Source organism: Fukomys damarensis, unplaced genomic scaffold, assembly GCF_012274545.1.
Source record: "Fukomys damarensis isolate Sample0158 unplaced genomic scaffold, DMR_v1.0_HiC HiC_scaffold_17, whole genome shotgun sequence".
Taxonomy (NCBI): domain Eukaryota; kingdom Metazoa; phylum Chordata; class Mammalia; order Rodentia; family Bathyergidae; genus Fukomys; species Fukomys damarensis.
The window spans coordinates 73,783,559-73,801,187 of NW_022900929.1; the positions used below are offsets into that span (position 1 = coordinate 73,783,559).

At 42.4% G+C, this 17,629-nt stretch overlaps 1 protein-coding gene across 2 annotated transcripts in view; it reads left to right on the forward strand.

Moving 5' to 3' along the window:
- Cdkn3 (cyclin dependent kinase inhibitor 3) overlaps positions 1-13,931 on the forward strand; it is a 14,200-nt gene extending 269 nt beyond the window's left edge. Inside the window, exons 2-9 of one of the 2 annotated variants that reach the window (XM_010632541.2) lie at positions 7-36; positions 2,284-2,366; positions 3,759-3,814; positions 4,390-4,434; positions 7,093-7,312; positions 10,155-10,186; positions 11,788-11,891; positions 13,737-13,931. In XM_010632541.2, the coding sequence (XP_010630843.1) occupies positions 28-36; positions 2,284-2,366; positions 3,759-3,814; positions 4,390-4,434; positions 7,093-7,312; positions 10,155-10,186; positions 11,788-11,891; positions 13,737-13,823 (636 nt within the window). In that variant the 5' untranslated portion in view covers positions 7-27 and the 3' untranslated portion in view covers positions 13,824-13,931. Of the gene's footprint in view, positions 1-6; positions 37-2,283; positions 2,367-3,758; positions 3,815-4,389; positions 4,435-7,089; positions 7,313-10,154; positions 10,187-11,787; positions 11,892-13,736 lie in introns of both variants that reach the window. The other variant, XM_010632540.2, reaches the window with a different exon arrangement.
- Positions 13,932-17,629: the final 3,698 nt, after the last annotated feature.

A 17,629-nucleotide genomic window follows, 5' to 3' on the forward strand; every position in this document is an offset into this window, starting at 1 on the left:
GTCCAGGCGGCGGCAGCGGGGCCAGCAATGAAGCCGGTGAGTTGGGAGGGCGGGTGGGGGCTGGCGGAGCGGAACCGCCGGGACAAGAGCGGTTCTGGAGCCTGGTTCTTGGTTCTTGCGCGGTGCGAGTAGCCCGGATTGGGTCGGTTACTCGCGCCGTAACCGTCCTGTGGGTCCCGGAGGTGGCGTTCTCCGCACCGGCTCAGGACGAGATCCGCGGCGCAGGGTCGCGACACGGAGGAAACTGAGGCACAGAGGACTTGGGCGGGGTGGCAGCCTCTGCGATGCCCCAGCCCCCGGGACTGCCTGATGGGGCTGCTGAGCGCCCCCGGGAGACGACCGTGTATGCGAACACCATCCCCCAGCTTAGGGCGACATCACAACTGCTACCATCCCCAACGCCATCGGGCTCGGCGGCTGCACTTTCCCTGGGGTTCAGAATCCCCGGGCCTGGCAGAACGGTAGACACAAACTTAAAATCTCGATTCGTAAAAATTGCTTGGCGAGATGCCGAGGCCCCACCTGGCTCACACTACCTGCTCCCGGGGTTGGCAGCCCACTGAAGGTCCGCCGTGGGGTTCAGCCGACTGTAACACTACAGGCAGACCCTCAGAGCTCCAAGCCGCAACCTACACGGACCTTGTCATGTGATCTCCTAGGGACTAACGGCGCCTCAGTGGAACAGAGCTTCCGGGCTAGGCAGGGCTCTAGGCGTGGTGACACTTGCTACACCCCGTTTCCACGTGGAGGACGTCAGCTGTCCATCGATGACCCGGGGCTCCTGCTCCACTTGATCCCAGAAGGTTTATTCGATCCCGAGTTGGGGATGAACTGAGCGCCGGCAGCTCGAGCTTTTCTTTGCTCCTCGCTCTGGATCTGCTGGCTCCCCTCCGAAGGCGCTCCCTTGGTCGCTCTGTCACACAGGAGCCCCTGGGGTCCACCGAGGCCTGTGTCTCATGGAGAAATGCCGCCTCCAGAATTAAGTCCCGACTGCCCAGGTCACCGTCCATTTCCACTGTTCCACTGTTCTGGTCCTGTGATTCTCGAAGTAAGGAGGCAGGCTGTTCACCTGCACTCCCACACCAAACTGCGAGGCTGCACGGGCTTGTTTTGGTTTTGAGCGATCATCTCTGCTGCTTCATCTGTACTTTGACATCACAGTTCCTGAATAGAAAAGCCTCCTGCTGCTCCTTCAGAACGGCGTTTAAGCATCTCCACTGTGCAGACTTCAGCCGCTCCTACCCAGTCGCTCCTTCCTTCCTCTGCTCTGTAGCACATGGTTCCTGCTTTCATTCTGATACAACCTTCTCCTGCAATCAGTGCACACCCTGACTCTGCCTGGGAGGCTTTGCACCTTCACAGCTGGGCCACTGAGAGTCTAAGCAGTGTTTGTGAACAGCCGGACAAATCTCCTCACTTGATAGTTGGGGAAAACTGAGATCTAAAGCAGGATGTCCCAGACTGTATCAAAGCCAAGATCAGAAACCAGTTCATGGCTCCCGCGCCAGCTCGCTGTCCACCGTGCACTGGTGCAGTTATTCATAGGATGGTGAAGGGTAACCATTTATTTTGGAAATTGCTGTCCAAATTGATAACTGAATAAATTGCAAATAGGAATTCAGTGGGTGTTTAAGCAAGGGTTAGCTATGCTAAAAGCATATGTAAATATATCTTTACAGCTGTGTAACTGTAGGAGCCAAGTTTTCTGATTGAGGTGGTCTCCCTCTTTGACCTTTGCTCAGAATATAAAGACCAAGTTTTCTGGGCAAAGGGCTATAACAACCTCCTCCCTGTTTTTCTGTTCCTGTTTTTCTGTTCCTCTTTGTCTGACCCAAGAGTGAACTTACCCTCCCCGATAGTTGCCTAGTAATAAGTTAGAGATATTATAGGCTTTGCTGAGTATAGAGAGTTTGCCTAATTGTGTAATCACATAAAGTGTTCCTTAAGAATAGAAATAGTGCCCCCCTGAGCTCCTCATGAGTATGAGATAATCCCCCTCATGAGAATGAGGTATTTCCCCTAAGTGTCCCAATAATAACCCTTGGTAATGAAAAGTTAAAAATAGTATCAATCCTCAGCCCTATATAAGCCTGTCTTGAAAATGGGTCAGGGCCTTCAGTTGGAAGCCGCTGTGACGGTGCCACTGGAGGTCCAGGCTCGAGTTTGCCGGGCTCGAGCCTGCAATAAACTCCTCACGAAATTACATCAGAAGAGACTCCTTGGTGGTCTTCTTGGAGACTTCGTGACTTGGGTACAACAGTAACAGCACTTTTTCTTTTTAAGTTGATTTCAATACAGCCAAGTGAGTTTGACTCCTCAGATGAAGAACCTGTTGAAGATGAACAGACTCCAATCCAGATTTCGTGGTATGTTAGCACTTCTAGTCGGGGAGCTAAGATATGTGATGTTATGTCATAAATTCTGTAGAATACACAGTGCACACTGAAAATATTGTGACCTCTTCTGCTGAGTGCACAGCTCCGATCTTTAGGGGATACCTGTGACACGGAATAAAGTTTATTTTTTTAGAACATCGTAGTGGTTTAAGTGAGAAGTAGAGGTAAGAGTTTGAAACGATCTCCCACCTAAATCTACTTATTCTCTTTAAGACAAAAATATAGACCAAATATAGGCTGAGATATCGAGATGTACCATTTTTATTAAATCCTAGATAATACTTATAACTATTTGCCGCAGTAATGCCTCTATCAGCAGACTAAAAGTCACTTGGATATAATAACCAAAAATTTTCTACATAGTCTTCTTCCGGCATTACCTTTAATTTTCTCCTTTAAGCTCCTTCACAAACTCAAAAGCTCATCCATTTTCCAATGTCCAATAGCATTTGTGTGACGCCTCCTGTTTTCTTCTGAATTTACCTCCTGACTAGGAGACAAGGTGAGCCTGTCCCAGAGTACTGCATGCTGGGAATGTGACTTCTTGACATTATTTCATTTTCAGCAAAATCCACTACGACAAGAATGAGTAGCCTGTGGCTTTCACTGTATGACATGCTATTGATTAAGGTATCCCTACCAAGAAACGCCCTTAAACTAGTAATGTAGGGCCAGGGATTTAGCTCAGTGGTGCCACACCTGCCTCACAAGTATAAGGTCCAATCCCTGGTACCAAAAGATAAAACAACTTAAAAATCATCACTAGTAATGTAAATGGATTGTCAGATGGTCACTTTCCAGCTCATTTCCCTAAGGTTGAGTGCCTCTCATCTGAAATTTGATGCTCTCCAAAATTCAGATTTTTTGAGCATCAACTTGGCATTCAAAAGATGTGGGGTTTAAGAGCATTCAGGATTTCAGATTGGTAATGTAAATACTCTATGTAAATATTCAAAGGCAAAAAACTCCAAAATCTGAAACACATCTGGTCCCCACCATTTCATATAAGGGATACTCAACCTGTAACACAAAATATCTCAGGTAAACACACGCAGGATTGCTGCAGTATACTGTGTGCTACCTGTTGTGACCTAGGCATTGGTGTCTTTAAGGTAAATTTAAGTTGTTACTATTTTAACACCCGAATATATGACAAGGTAATTCTCTGTCTAAACATCTTTTAGTATTTCTAGGCCTTTTTATGATCCACCTATTGGCAATAACCGTGATTTTGGGCCTTGTGACTTTTGTAAACACTCCTACTCAGTGGCAAGCATTCATGTTGGTTAAGTTGAATCTGAGTTTTCATTTATAACTTTTTAACCAACCAAAAAACTAACCCTGACAAATTTCTCGTTTCAGGCTACCTCTGTCACAAGTGAACTGCTCTCAGTTTCTCGGTTTATGTGCTCTCCCAGGTAGGTAACACTGCAGTGGCAGGTAGGTAGGTAGGTAGGTCACACTCCTGTCATACACTTAGGACAGCTGCCGTCAGCTCACACATCATTCTGCGTGCCGCGCATTAAGAGAAGACCCTAGACCAGCAGCGGGAAACTAAGTGAGTTCCTGTGGAGGAACACAACCTACTCTTTGGTCCTCCCAGACCTGCATTCAGAGCTCTTGTTTCTGATTTAGCTATTTCAGACGAGATTGGGTGCATTCAGGGTGGTATGGCCCTAGATGTGGTTTAGCTGTTTCAATAAAATTTAAAGCCTGAGGTAGCAGTGACGCTGAAGCCTACCTACAGTCAAGTTCATGTTACAGAAATACACAAAACTAAGTCCTGCGTGAGAGGTTCCTTCAGCAGGGATCCCTGGTTCCCTCTAATTATGCTCCTAAGAATCTAAGAAAGTAAAATTCATAGTAAAATGGAGTTGAAGCATACACATGACCATGTGGAGGGACTTTCTAAAGAAGCTGTACAAGTATGTAAATAAGCCTGTCATACATGACTAAATACTGACCTTTTACTTCACCTTATTGTTACGTATAGGTTGCAAATTTAAAGATGTTAGAAGAAATATTCAAAAAGATACAGGTAGGTGTACTATGAGACAACCGTCATACAAATACTTTTTTGAAAAACAAACTGCAATCTGATCAAAAGGAACAAACTTATAGTCTCTTCTTAATATATAAAATAAATGTTCACGGGCCAGGGATTTAGCTCAGTGGTTCTGGCGCTTGCCTTGCAAGCACAAGGACCAGAGTTCAATCCCCGGTGCCCCCCCAAAAAAAATGTTCACAATTTTTATGAGGTTTCAAACTATAAATTTCTCTTACTGTGTAAATAAGTATTTGTGGAGGGCACAGGGAGAACATCCTTTACTTAGACATGGCTTTGCTTTTCACTGTTTATTATATTGAAGCTAGAATGTGTAAGGGGAAAACGTATCTAAATAAAACAGATTTCACACTACCCAGATCTTTGAATATGCTGTTCCCTGCAGAGTTGACTGTAGTCATAGAAACTAACCATGGGCTGGGAACCCAGAGGCAGCAGTGAAATGGCCCATCTTGGGGAGAAAATGTAGAAAGCCAGCATCCTGGTGGGAAAGGCAGGCAGGAACTAGCCTTCCATCCTGAGGGTGTTCGGACCACTGCCGCCCCCAGCTTCGTGATTTTGACACGCAGGTAGCATGATATTACCAACAAGAGCGAATTTCCACAGTAATTTATTCTGGTTGGCCTAGACCATCTCAAGCCTACTAGTCCCACTAACACTTGTAATACAGACAATAAAAATATGTAATGCACTTTATTACTTACCTAGCAAAAAAGACCTAAAGAGGCAAACAGATGAGTTGACCCTTGCTGTATGTTCATAAAAGATATTTTAGACACACCCACCACGGTAGGAAATTTCCATTTGGGTAACATTTAAGTAATAAAACATAATTTGAATCACTGGCTTAAGACCAACCTAGGACTGTTTAGAATGCCCTATTCATTTATTATCTTATAGAAGGCATAGAAAGCATTTCCAGATTTTTTATGCAAAGCTTTTTTCGGTTGCTTGTTTTTGTTTTTGAGACAGGGTCTCACTATGTAGTTCAGGCTGACCTCAAACTCGCAGCAACCCTCCTGCCTCAGCCTTGTTTTGTAACAAAATATTAAATGGAATCCAGTATATAAATAGACAAAAAGATCTGTTGGAGGCCTAAACTGTCCCTTCAACAGGTCCTATGGTACAACTCTGAGTCCTTTCTAGGAAACATCTGACAAACAGGCTTTGGATAGGAGAAATTATCCAAAGTGTGCAACAGGCAAATAGAAAACTACCTGCTCTTTTAAAAATAGGAATCTTAACCCCATGTTAAATTCTCCTTAATCTAATATATCCTAAATACTATCAGTTTACCATCTTTTAAGTATTAAGCAAACTGTAGTTTGTTTTGTGTGCTTAGTCTGAAATCAGGCACTAGCTGTCCACTTTTACATCTGAATTTCCACTAGGCCCCTACTCACTGCAGATCTAGGCAGTCAGGAGAACGGGCACTTTACACTTCAGCAGCTAAACATGTGTTCAGGGGTGGGCAGTCTTGGATCAATCAGAATTACTTATTTTGAAGCAAATGCTCTAAAGTAAATATTGCCATAAGGAAGTTTCAGTATACACAATTCTTATAGTAATGTTTTTCAGTTCATATCATTATAGTAAAAATAGCTACAAAATGTAAGTTGGATGCAGTTAGTGCTTTATTTTCTACTCCATAAAATGAAATGCACAACGGTGTGTGGTATAGTGTAGATATGAGGGAGAACACAAGAGCTATGACTGGAGATGTTGTTTGTTATAAGGAAGTTTCAGTATACACAATTCTTATAGTAATGTTTTTCAGTTCATATCATTATAGTAAAAATAGCTACAAAATGTAAGTTGGATGCAGTTAGTGCTTTATTTTCTACTCCATAAAATGAAATGCACAACGGTGTGTGGTATAGTGTAGATATGAGGGAGAACACAAGAGCTATGACTGGAGATGTTTTGTGTTTTTTTGGTACCGGGGATTGAACTCAGGTCCTTGCACTTGCGAGGCAGGCGGCAGAACCACTGAGCTAAATCCACAGCCCTGACTGGAGATTTTATATACAAGGCTTACAGTAGAACAGCAAAGTGATGAAATATATGAGAGAAACAAAATGTTTTCTCGTTCCTCCTCAAGAGTTGTTAGGGAGATGTGGTGTGGTTTTTGTTTGTTGCAGTACTGGTGATTAAACCCATGCTACACAAGCACTTTGACCCTGAGCTACATTACTAACCCTTTTTATTTTTGAGATAGGGCCTCACTAAATTGCCCAAATTGGCCTCAAACCTGAAGTCCTCCTGCCTCAGCCTTCCAAATGGCTGGGATTACAGGCCACTGTGCCGAGCCCAAGGGTTTCTTTTTGTTTTTGAGTATTTGGTATTTTCACATTTATTTTAAAGCATATTTATGCAAAAGCAATTGTTTTCCTGCAGGAAGAGCAACAGAATTGACTCATCTTGAAATTCAGTAAAAACTATTTTGATTTAGAAATCAATCTGGTTTAATTCTAATCACCTTCTGGTTCTGCTGCTATAAATAGGCATTTCAAATCTATGAATTCACTTCTTGTTAATTTGGGTTAAGAAACTTCATATTCTCCCTCTTGGCCCTATTTAAATGTGTAATGTTCTGTGTGTGTCTGTGTGTATCTTGGTTGTTGGCAGAAGAACTGAAGAGCTATGGTATCCAGGACATATTTGTTTTCTGCACCAGAGGAGAACTGTCAAAATACAGAGTCCCAAACCTTCTGGACTCCTACCAGCAGTGTGGAATTATCGCGCACCATCATCCCATCCCAGACGGAGAGGCGCCTGACATAGCCAGCTGCTGGGAAATAATGGAGGAGCTCGCAGTCTGCCTCAGAGATAACCGGAAAACCCTAATACAGTAAGTGTCCTTTGCTCCATCCACTACTTGGGAAACAGCCCAGGACCAATGATTCCTTGAACTGCTCAGTGATTAAGCTCTTATTTTGGCTTCAAGGATTAAAAGAACAGAATGCATGGAAAGTACTAGCCCAGTGCCTAAGCACAGAGTAAGCGCCCAGATGTTTACTGTTCTGTGGTCCCAGGGCTCGAACTCAAGACCTTGCACTTACGAGGCAGGTGCAGTGCCAATGAGCTAAATCCCCAGCTCAGATGTTCACTGTTCTGCTGTTCGAGAACAGGACAATAGAGAAGTAGATTGGGAAATCTTTAGAAGAAAGTAATAGGGCCTTTTCTCCTTTAGTTTTGTCTGAGACCTTTCGTTGCAATTCTGGGAACACTCCCCAGCATTAGGTTAAGGAAATGGAAAACACAGAGAAGTAGCTTGGAGAAAAGGTGACAGTGACCAGAGGAAGGAGAGCATCTTGTCACAAAGATGAGGAGCAGTCTGTGGACAGTGAGAGCTGCTCTGCTGGACGTGCAACCTCTGGGCAAATGAGCAGCCACAGGGAGAAAACCGGCCCCTCGCTGGGCTTCCTGGACACGTCTCATCCTAATAAGCCACTTGCTCTTTTCTATAACAGGGTAGGGTGCTAAACAGCTGGGACACCTCAAAAATCCCAAAGGTGTCTCAGGTCACTGCTTTGAGCTAGAGGCACAGACTCCTCAGTAATCACAGGGCAAATCCTGTCCTTCTCCCCTTAACCCTTCATCTCGCCACCCAGGGACTGCACGCCCAGTGCCAGTTCTGAAGCAAACCCACCAGCACAAAAGTCTCTGGCAACAGAACACCTCTTTGTGGCTAAGCTCAACTCGGATTAAAAGAACTGTAGCTTACAGGACTGGCAAGAAAGTACTAGAAGCCGTCCTACATTCTATAGTTTCCAAGCTTTCCAAAAGCATAGCCTCTCCTCTAGTTCCAAGTGTAAAGGCAAAATGTCAGAATAGATTCAGTTGTCTTTGCTTAATTTTCTGATAAATGTATGTAGACAAAATAATGTCACATGCAGCTAGTAAAAATATTTTCCAGTTTTGGGATCCACTTTTCAAAACAGTCCTGGTTTTTTATAAAGAAATTTTTGAAAACAGCCTCTACTGAATTTTCCAGAGCCACGCACTAGTTCAGTTTAATGGAATTTAATTCTATTCTCGCAGCCTTGGTGCACAGGCAGAATACAAACAAGATGGACAGACAGATGGGTCACATTGCTTATGTTGAATATTTCAGGCTGCCATAATAAGAAAGCATCTGATGGCTAAGTTTTCCTTGTTCTAGATCTTTCAAGGTGTCCAAAGTGACCCTTTTCGATAAAGGTTAATTTTCGGTCCATTCTGCTGCCTTTAAAAAGGCAAACTGGGTTATCTTACAACACAGAAACACAAAAATGTTCTGCAGGCCAGAAGTCCAAAATAGAGGTGTTAACAAAGCCATGCTTTCTCTAAACTCAACCGTCCTGGCCTCTGGGGTGTGGCCGTCAATCCTCGGCTCGTAGCCGCACCACTCCATTCCCTGCCTCTGCCATCGCACGGTTTCCTGGGTCAGAACCTCGGGGATCAGTGTCCCATAACCTCGTCTCGACTTGCTTGCAAAGACCCTGTTTCTGATAAGGTCACGTTCACAGGCGCCTGAAGGGCTGAGGACTTTAGCTTGTCTTTTTGAGGGGTGGAATTCGGGCCATGTCGCCCACTGTGTACCAAATGCAGACTACAAAATGAGGCGCAGTGCCCACCCTTGGGGAATGCGTTGCGAAGAATGCAACATGGAGAGGCAGGAAGATCACAGACCCTTCCTTCGGGCACACACAGGCAGTTCAGGAAATAAACTGAGCTGGGTTTTGAAAGATGAGGAGGAGTTCATCCACCAGAGAAGAGGCAGTACCTCAGTATGAAGCAATACTGACCTCGCAGAAAGCCACTAAAATGATCTCCCTCGGTCTGTGTATGTTTGGTCGAATCATCGAATCATCTCTGGAACAGGCTTACACCTGGCCCCTGTAGAAATCAAGTTCATGGGTAACTCTAGAGGTCAGTCCCCGTTTTGCCCATGAATCCTCCGGTGTAAGTATCTATAGCTTTATCTGCCATGCACTACAGTACTTGATGGGAAGTCATCAGTATTGAATTAGGTTCGTACAATCTCTGTGCAAATTAGGTGGTTTGGTTTTTATGACCCTTGAAAATGACAAAAACTATAGTTTTGCAACTTTGAGACTGACCTTCCTTTCTCTGGAGCATCTATGTTTGCAAACTGCTTTCTTCACACCACCAGGTAACAGGAACCAACACTGATTTACGTCTTACTCTGTGCCTTGCTGATACAGGCAGGGATGCTATCACCATTTTCTAGTGCACACATCCAACAAAAGGCAGACCTAGGATTCCAGCCCCTGCTTTAAGCCCCTCTGATCTGCTGCTTCTGTACACTCTTAGAAGATGAGTGAAGGGTATCCACCGTGTGGACAGCATCTGTCCTGTACACACCAGATTTTTTTCTAAAAGAGGAAAAGAATCAAAGTGGCAGTTAATAAAACAGCCTGATTTCCATCTATTTAGTAACATGCTGCATTTCTCAGATGTCGATTTGGGGTTTACAGAGATCCACTCTACCTTGACCCTTACAGATGTTTAGAATACTTCACATCAAATAAATAAGCACAATTTGCTTTTGATTAAATCAATCTCTCTTGCAAGACACTGTGCCAATAAGCGTAAGAGTTAGAAACAGTAGGCAGAAAAAACAGGTGTTTATTTGTAACCTGGGATGGAATGAAAATATATAAACTTCAAAACTATTTCCCTTTCAGCTGTTATGGAGGACTTGGGAGATCTTGTCTTGGTAAGAAATACATTTTTATTATTAATTTTTTATTTTAACCTCAAAATAGCCAAACTCCTTTTTCTGGGCCACTTTACATTAAAATGTGACAAAACACAATATAAGTTTCCAAGATTCAAAGGATTTAAGGTTTCAAACATGTCCCTAGAAAGCTTGTGTGGAAATGGAAGGTATTTTCAGCTTTTTAAGAAGATTCTGTACAACATCATTTATAAGTCTTGGCACCTGCATTCTTATTTTCCTACTGTTCTCCCTGTCTAGGTATTATATTTGGCATAACTTATAAGTAGGCAACATATAAACCAAATTTGTGGGTACATTAAAGTTCACTTACTGTATGTAAGTTTTTAAAAATTGAAATGTGCCAGGGCAAACAAAAATAGTTCATGAAAACTCTCACTAGAGTAAAAGTTCTTTTAGTGTGGAACAGCATCAAAATAAACAACCTTTGTGTTTCAAAGGATACTACTGAAATTGAGGACAGCCCATAGAAAGGGAAAAAATATTTGCAAACCATATATTTGATGAAGAAGTTGTCCCCAGAATGTACTCTTACAACTCAGTATAAAAACACAACCCAATTTAAAAATCGGGGAACATGATCTAAATAAACATTTCTCCCAACGAAATACACAAGTGTCCAGTGAGTACACGAAAAGGGTGTTTAACGGCATTCATCATCCAGGAAATGCAAACGAGAGCCACAGTGGATACCACTTGACTCCCGATCGGAATGGTTGGGATTGTTTTTAAAAAAGGAAAATAACAAGTATCAGCGAGGATGCCTCAAAATGAGAGTCCTCCTCACACACTGCCGGCAGGAGCATAAAACGGCGTGGCTGCCTTGGGGAACTGGCCTGTTCCTAGAAGCGAACCAGGGTTTCCACATGACTTGGCGATTCCACTCCGAGGTGTACACACAAAAGAAGTAAAACAGTTCACACAAACGCTTGGACATCGGGTGTTTACAGAGCCAGAGTGGAGACACTGAACGCCCACTGGCTGATGGGCGGAGGGACCCAGCACAGAGCGGTGTCCAGCCAGGAAAGGGAATGAAGGGATGCAGGCCACCCCCAGGAGAAGTCACAGAAGACCACGCAGTATAGGACCCCGTTAATAGGACACACGTCTAGGACTTGCAAATGCACAGAGACAACAAAAAGGAGATCAGCAGTCACTTAGAGCAGAGATTACTTGGGTCACAGGGAAGGGAGACAGCAAAGGGAACAGGGCTTTCTTTTCGACAAAAATGTAAAACTGACTGGTGACGGTTGTACATATTTGTGGATACGTTAAAATTCACTTAATTGTACACTTTAAAGGAAAAAATAAAAACTGAAAAAGTAAATAGCTGAATGATATAGTATATGAGTTACTTCTATCTCAAAAAACAAACAAAAACTAGAATGAAGCATGTTAAACTTTAATTCCAACCCTACAGTCGTTTTGGATCATAATGTCAGTGTAAAAAGCACACGCTAAAAGGTCGTCCTTTAATCCACTAGGCACAGTTACATCACACTGAGTCCCCAGCACCAAGACAAGCTGAATTAAATGTCCAATGTCCTGCCACTCACCAGCTTTTACTTCACTGTTCTCAGTAGCCGCGTGTCTCCTCCTATACCTGTCCGACATGGTATCGCCACAGCAAGCCATAGACACCCTGCGCGATGTACGAGGGTCAGGAGCCATACAGACCATAACGGTGAGGAGCGTGGCCCTTCCCGGTGGCTGTGGTTAGGAGCATCCTACTGCACACACCTACTGTGGAATAGCACGACCAAAGGGCCCTCGCACGAAAGTCCAAAGCACCCTATTACTCAAACACCTTTTTATCTTTTTGTTTACATTTAGTTTACTTCACCTTGTATCTGCAAGACCACAGTATTTTTTTTTTTTTTAGCTCTAGTCATTTTTTTTTTTTTTAATTTTATTGAGTTTATTGGTACATTTTAGGGATACAGTACAGTTACATTCATTGTTGGGATAATGTACCTCTACATATTTTAAACAATAATGAAAAAATTTAAACTTTCCATTTCACTCTTCCAAAACTATTACTGAGTTTTTGTTCATTCCTTGGACAGAATTTTGGCCCAAAACATCAAAAGATGATCCTCCTATATCTCTGAAACACTGACCACAAATAGCTTAAAGCAATGCTGATTGTCTTTTGCCGCAATAACTGGTCACCTTCCACATCTGTCTTCCCCTTAACACCTGAAACATTACAGGGTAATATGAAGAATCTTACTCTGAATTAAGTCAGGATACCAAAAAGACAGCAAATTTCACTGTCTTTGTAGATCTAGAAGTAAGATCCTGCCTTCTTTTCCCAAGCATCCTCTGTCAGCTTGAAGAAGAGACCCTAGAGGAGTGGAAGTCTAAAGAATCCTGACCTTTGGGCAGCTCTGTGGGCTCCGGTCCACCTTCCCCAGGGCCAGGAGCCTCAGCTAGTGCCGTGCACAATAGATGACTGTAATTACTGAGGAAGTCGCCAAACAACCTGTTGGGCTTAAAATAAGGTCACTCACAAAGCAGTCCATACAGGTCCACCTTACTGCACCAGGTCTGATTATCTATCTTCACATCAAACAATGCTTCGAATTTGGGAAGTTCAAGTTTTCTTCTCTTTGATGCAAAACAAAACACATGGTCAGACAGAAGTAGGAATGCGCTTGTGTTCTCCATCTTTAACCCTGAAACCATGAGGCCCACTCTGGGGTGGGCTGTGAGCTCCTGTCTTTGTCGTCCTCCTGCGGAAAACAGTCTGCAACTGTCTCTCCTGATTCACTGTCCCACCAATGGTATAAGATGAGATGATTGGCAGAGTGAAAATATCCTTTAGGAAGCTATCTAAACTCCAACTTCAGTATATGAAGCCTTTTATTTTGCTGAAGTTTTTGTTTTGTTTTGTTTTAAGAAAATCATTCTAGCTGGGCATGGTGGCGCACGCCTGAAATCCCAGCACTCGGGAGGCTGAGGTAGGAGGATTGCTGTGAGTTTGAGGCCAGCCTGGGCTACATAGTGAGTTCCAGGTCAGTCTCAACTACATAGTGAGACACTGTGGCAAAAAAAAAGTAAAGAAAAAGAAAGAGAGAGAGAGAGAGAAAGAGAAAATCGTTCCAAATGGACCATGTTATCACAAAAAGCAGAGTCAAAGCCCCTATAGATTTTCTTAAATTGTCACTGTTAATTGCCCCACCCCTATGTCTTCTGGAGAGAAAAATACTAACAAAAATAATGCCCCTCTGTTGGCTATCCTATTTGATCCTGCCAGTAAGGAAGAATGGATCCTCCAGGTTTATAAAACATTCAGCTGTATTTCAAATTGCCTTCAGATATTTAGAGGTTTCTAAAACCATACCTTTTCAGACTGTACACAGCTTTGTTGCCAGGTAAAACTGCCCCATTGCAAAATGAGTCTTCATCGAAGATGTAGAATTGTTCTTAGCAAATGTTTTCTTCATTCCTGACTCCTGCTAGTGTTGTTTCTGCTCTAGGAACTAATTTTATACAATGTGTTTCAATATATCTTTACTTTTTTCAGCAATATAATTATCTTCATGAGTTCCGGGACAAACTGGATGCATATTTGTCATCAAGAGATTCACTATCAAGATCTGTGTCGAGATGAATTTCAAATCGCATATATATGATGACCATGTCTGAAATTTACAAGTTCTCTGGCATAACTTGTACTGAAACAAAGCTATTAGTGTTGTCAACTTGATTGTATATGTGCAGATATTTTAAAGCTTTTATTGACAAAATTTACAGTGTCTTTCATCTTGTGGCAAAGGGAAAGAAAAATTAGTATAATTCTCTTTTTAAAACACACAATTCTGGTATGTTTGACCTAAACTTAACACTGCAAAAAAAAGAGAAAAGAAAGAAAAGTAACTGTGTATCTTAACTATTTACCCCAGTTTTGCCTAGGTTACCACTGGAAACTACTAGCTTGCATATGACTTAGTAATAAGTATGACGCTTTTGTATCAAGAGTACTCACACTCATTTTTATGTAACTTTCCCCCTCGATTCCTCCTGAAACTCTCCCATGGTTTTTCTGTTTCCTAGACTTATGGAATCATAAGGGATCCTGAATCTTCTAGTTCCCTCCCTTCTAGCAGTGGATGGACCCCAACAGGTATTTCCCCAGCACCTGCTGGGACTTCTTCAGAAATAAGGAACTCACTTGTTCAGACAGCTGCTCCAGTTTTAGGGCATTAACTTTCCCATCCTAAAAACCACACAGAATGAACTGAATCCTTCTTTCACATTTATTCCATAAAGTACCTAGCTGCAGGTTAACTTCACATTCTCCCACTCCTTCACCTCACCCTAAGCTATTGAAGCTATTGAAACTCTTTAAATCCAAATTTGAGCTACCCGAAGCAGTCCTTGTTTACATCTGGGCTGTAAACAAGGACTGTATAAGTCAAAGCCACCTTTTTAGACAGTAGTGGTTTTGGTACCACACAGGATAGTCTCATGCCTCTCTTGGCTGCTGGTGACCGACCAGTGGTGACCTGGCTACTACCACAGCCTGCAGGTCACAGGCACTTACAAATGACAAAGAGACAACACAGCAAAATCAAGTTTTTAAGAACTCCTTTGGGGCAGGGGATTTAGCTCAGTGCTACCACTGGCTGCCTGTGAGAGCACAAGGTCCTGAGTTCGATCCCTGGTACAAAAAAAAAAAAAAAAAAAAAAAACTCCCTTGATGACTAAAACTCTTCTGGCTACTGCTGAACTACTTGAATTTCATGAAGGAATGTTCCAAAACAGTCATTAGCACTGTCCCGGAACTTGAGACCAGATCACCAGTATGTTCTGTGATACTAACTCAGTATTTCAATACTTCATGTACCTGCTGCTTCTAGAACACACTAAGGAATATGAAGGAATCTCAGATCCTACCATAATTTAATTTTTAACCTAGGGGTTTATCTCAGATCATAAATGCCAAAAATTATAGCTAGAGTTTTGTTTTTTAAATGGAAAGGCTACAAATGGATTGGCCTTCTACATGACTTTGCTAAAATACAACCAAATACAATGTAAAATCGCAACATCTGTTAAGGTCCAGTCACTGAAAGAAACATTAGCACATCTTACATCAGCTTGCTCCCAGAACAAGTACAGGGTATATTCATGAATACCTTAGAAGGGAAATACTGGTACGAGTTAATCCTTTAATAACTGAATTTCTAAAGTGCATATGCATCTCTCAATTTCCATTGCAAGTGCTAAGCCTACATCAAAATGTTAAACTATTTTAATACTGAGTATACTGAAAACATAATTATTCCATATAAGGAAAACGTGGATGTCACTACTGAACCATAATTGTCAGTCCAATTAAGTTTAATAACACACAACCCCAACTTGCTAGGAAAAACTTTTTTCTCTGCCTAAACTGGGATATCCCCCCCAAACGGTGGGGTTAAGGAAGTCAGAGACAATGTGGAATTCTGCTCATTAACACACATCAGGCAGTACCCATAGACTACACAAGGAGAAGCTGAGACAGTTTTTATTACATATACAAAAGCAAAATAAGCAAGCTGTAAGGGATAAAGTAAGCTAAAGGTATTTTCTTTGGATAGTGGTACAGCACCATCAAGCTTAGATTTTAACAAACTAAGAGCACAGGCACTAACTACATTTTGTTTCTCTTAGTAGTGTTAAGCTTTACCTAATCATCACTCCACGTAAGAAATGTGTCTGCTCTGGAACTCATACACAGGACAACCAAAGAAATGCAAATATTTAGAAAAAAAGCACTGTACAGTAAAGTTGACATATATGAGAGGCGATTCGCTCTTTTTCACGTCAAGATGCTCTCCACATCTTCTACCACCTGCATTAGTAAAATTAACAGAACAAGCACTCGCTCCACTCCCCGCAGCAGTCATCTTAAATGGTAAAACTATTTTCCACAATAAGCAGGGCAAGCAGCAGTTTTTCACTCATTTCAGACACTTACTCCAGAGCTCTGAATTTTAGTCCAAATAAAACTGTTACAAGAATGCCAGTCAACATACTCAGAAATAGAATCACTCTGGAACATTAGCAGAGACCCATCTCCTAAACTGTATCTCAGGTACTGGAGACTTTGGCTCTGCTCTGGCTACAGATCAATGACTGGGAGGAGCAAATGAGCCTAAAATTGTTTGAGAATATGGGGCCATGGATTTAGCTCAGTGGTGCCACCGCCTGCCTAGCAAGCAGAAGGTCCCAAATTCAATCCCCAGTACCAAAAAAAAAAAACAAAAAACAAAACAAAAAAATTGTTTGAGACTAACGTTAATAGTTACCAAAAAGTGTGACCAGGAGTACTTTTATGAATACCAGACAAATTACCAATATTTTTCTTCCCCCTCTAAAATGAGCACTGTTTTAGAATATTTTTGTCATCAAAATTTCTGACTTATAATTCTACAATGGATTACTGAGAGATGCACGTTTGTGGAAGTCAGGTGATAGAATACGGTTTGCTATGTGGCCTTGATATATATCAGAGTGCTGTGATAGAGCCACACCTAAAATGCAAGCTCACCCCAAGGGCAGAAAGACGCCTAGAAGTCGTCAGTTGCTCTGTGGTAATAATGTTCTGTGAACCTTATGGAGGAGAAGTGTTACACAAAGGAGTGTTTTGTCAGTTTCAAAGTGCGTACAGCTTTACTTCCTTTCTATGCCAGTATCAGACCTTAAATACATCTCAGGGAGCAAACAGCTCTGCGCCAACACTTAGCACATGTGATGCTCCAGCTGAGAAACGGCACTGGCTTTCAGAAAGTAACGCGCCACTCACCACCATGTGCTGTGCTGCCTTGTGAGCAACCAGGGACCTGAGCCCAACCAGTTCATGGTTTAATAGGTGAAGCTTCACTAATGCTTTACTGATATACAAATGTATGTCAAAAGTGGGTTATCTGGGCACTTCCTATACTTCCCTTTATGTTAAAACCAAACTTTAAACAAAGTAGCAGTTTGTCTGTACCTTCGGATCAAACGCCTCTACCCTGGGAAGGGGAGTGGGGAGTGTCAGAGAAGCGTGTGCCAACCACCAAATGTCACCAACAACATTAACATACAGGTGTTCAACAGTTTCTAAGCCTACATCTATCTCCTCAGAACTAACAGGGCCTACTGCCATGATACAATATTACTCCAGAGTAACTGCTAGGGCTATATTTTTATACAAGATTTAAAATTCAGGAGAATCTGTAGATTCCAACAAAGTGTCATTGGTACAGATACAAGTAGAGCGAGACGTCAGAAGCACTAAGACAGGCACAAAGGAAGAAAATGGCTTCTGAGAGCCGGAGCCCTCAGTGGCTAAATGAAGCGCATAACATCAAAAGTAACCGCAATAAGGAAAGAGCTGCTGCACCGTGAGCACCCACGTAAGCTGGGAAAGATTAGAAACCCAGG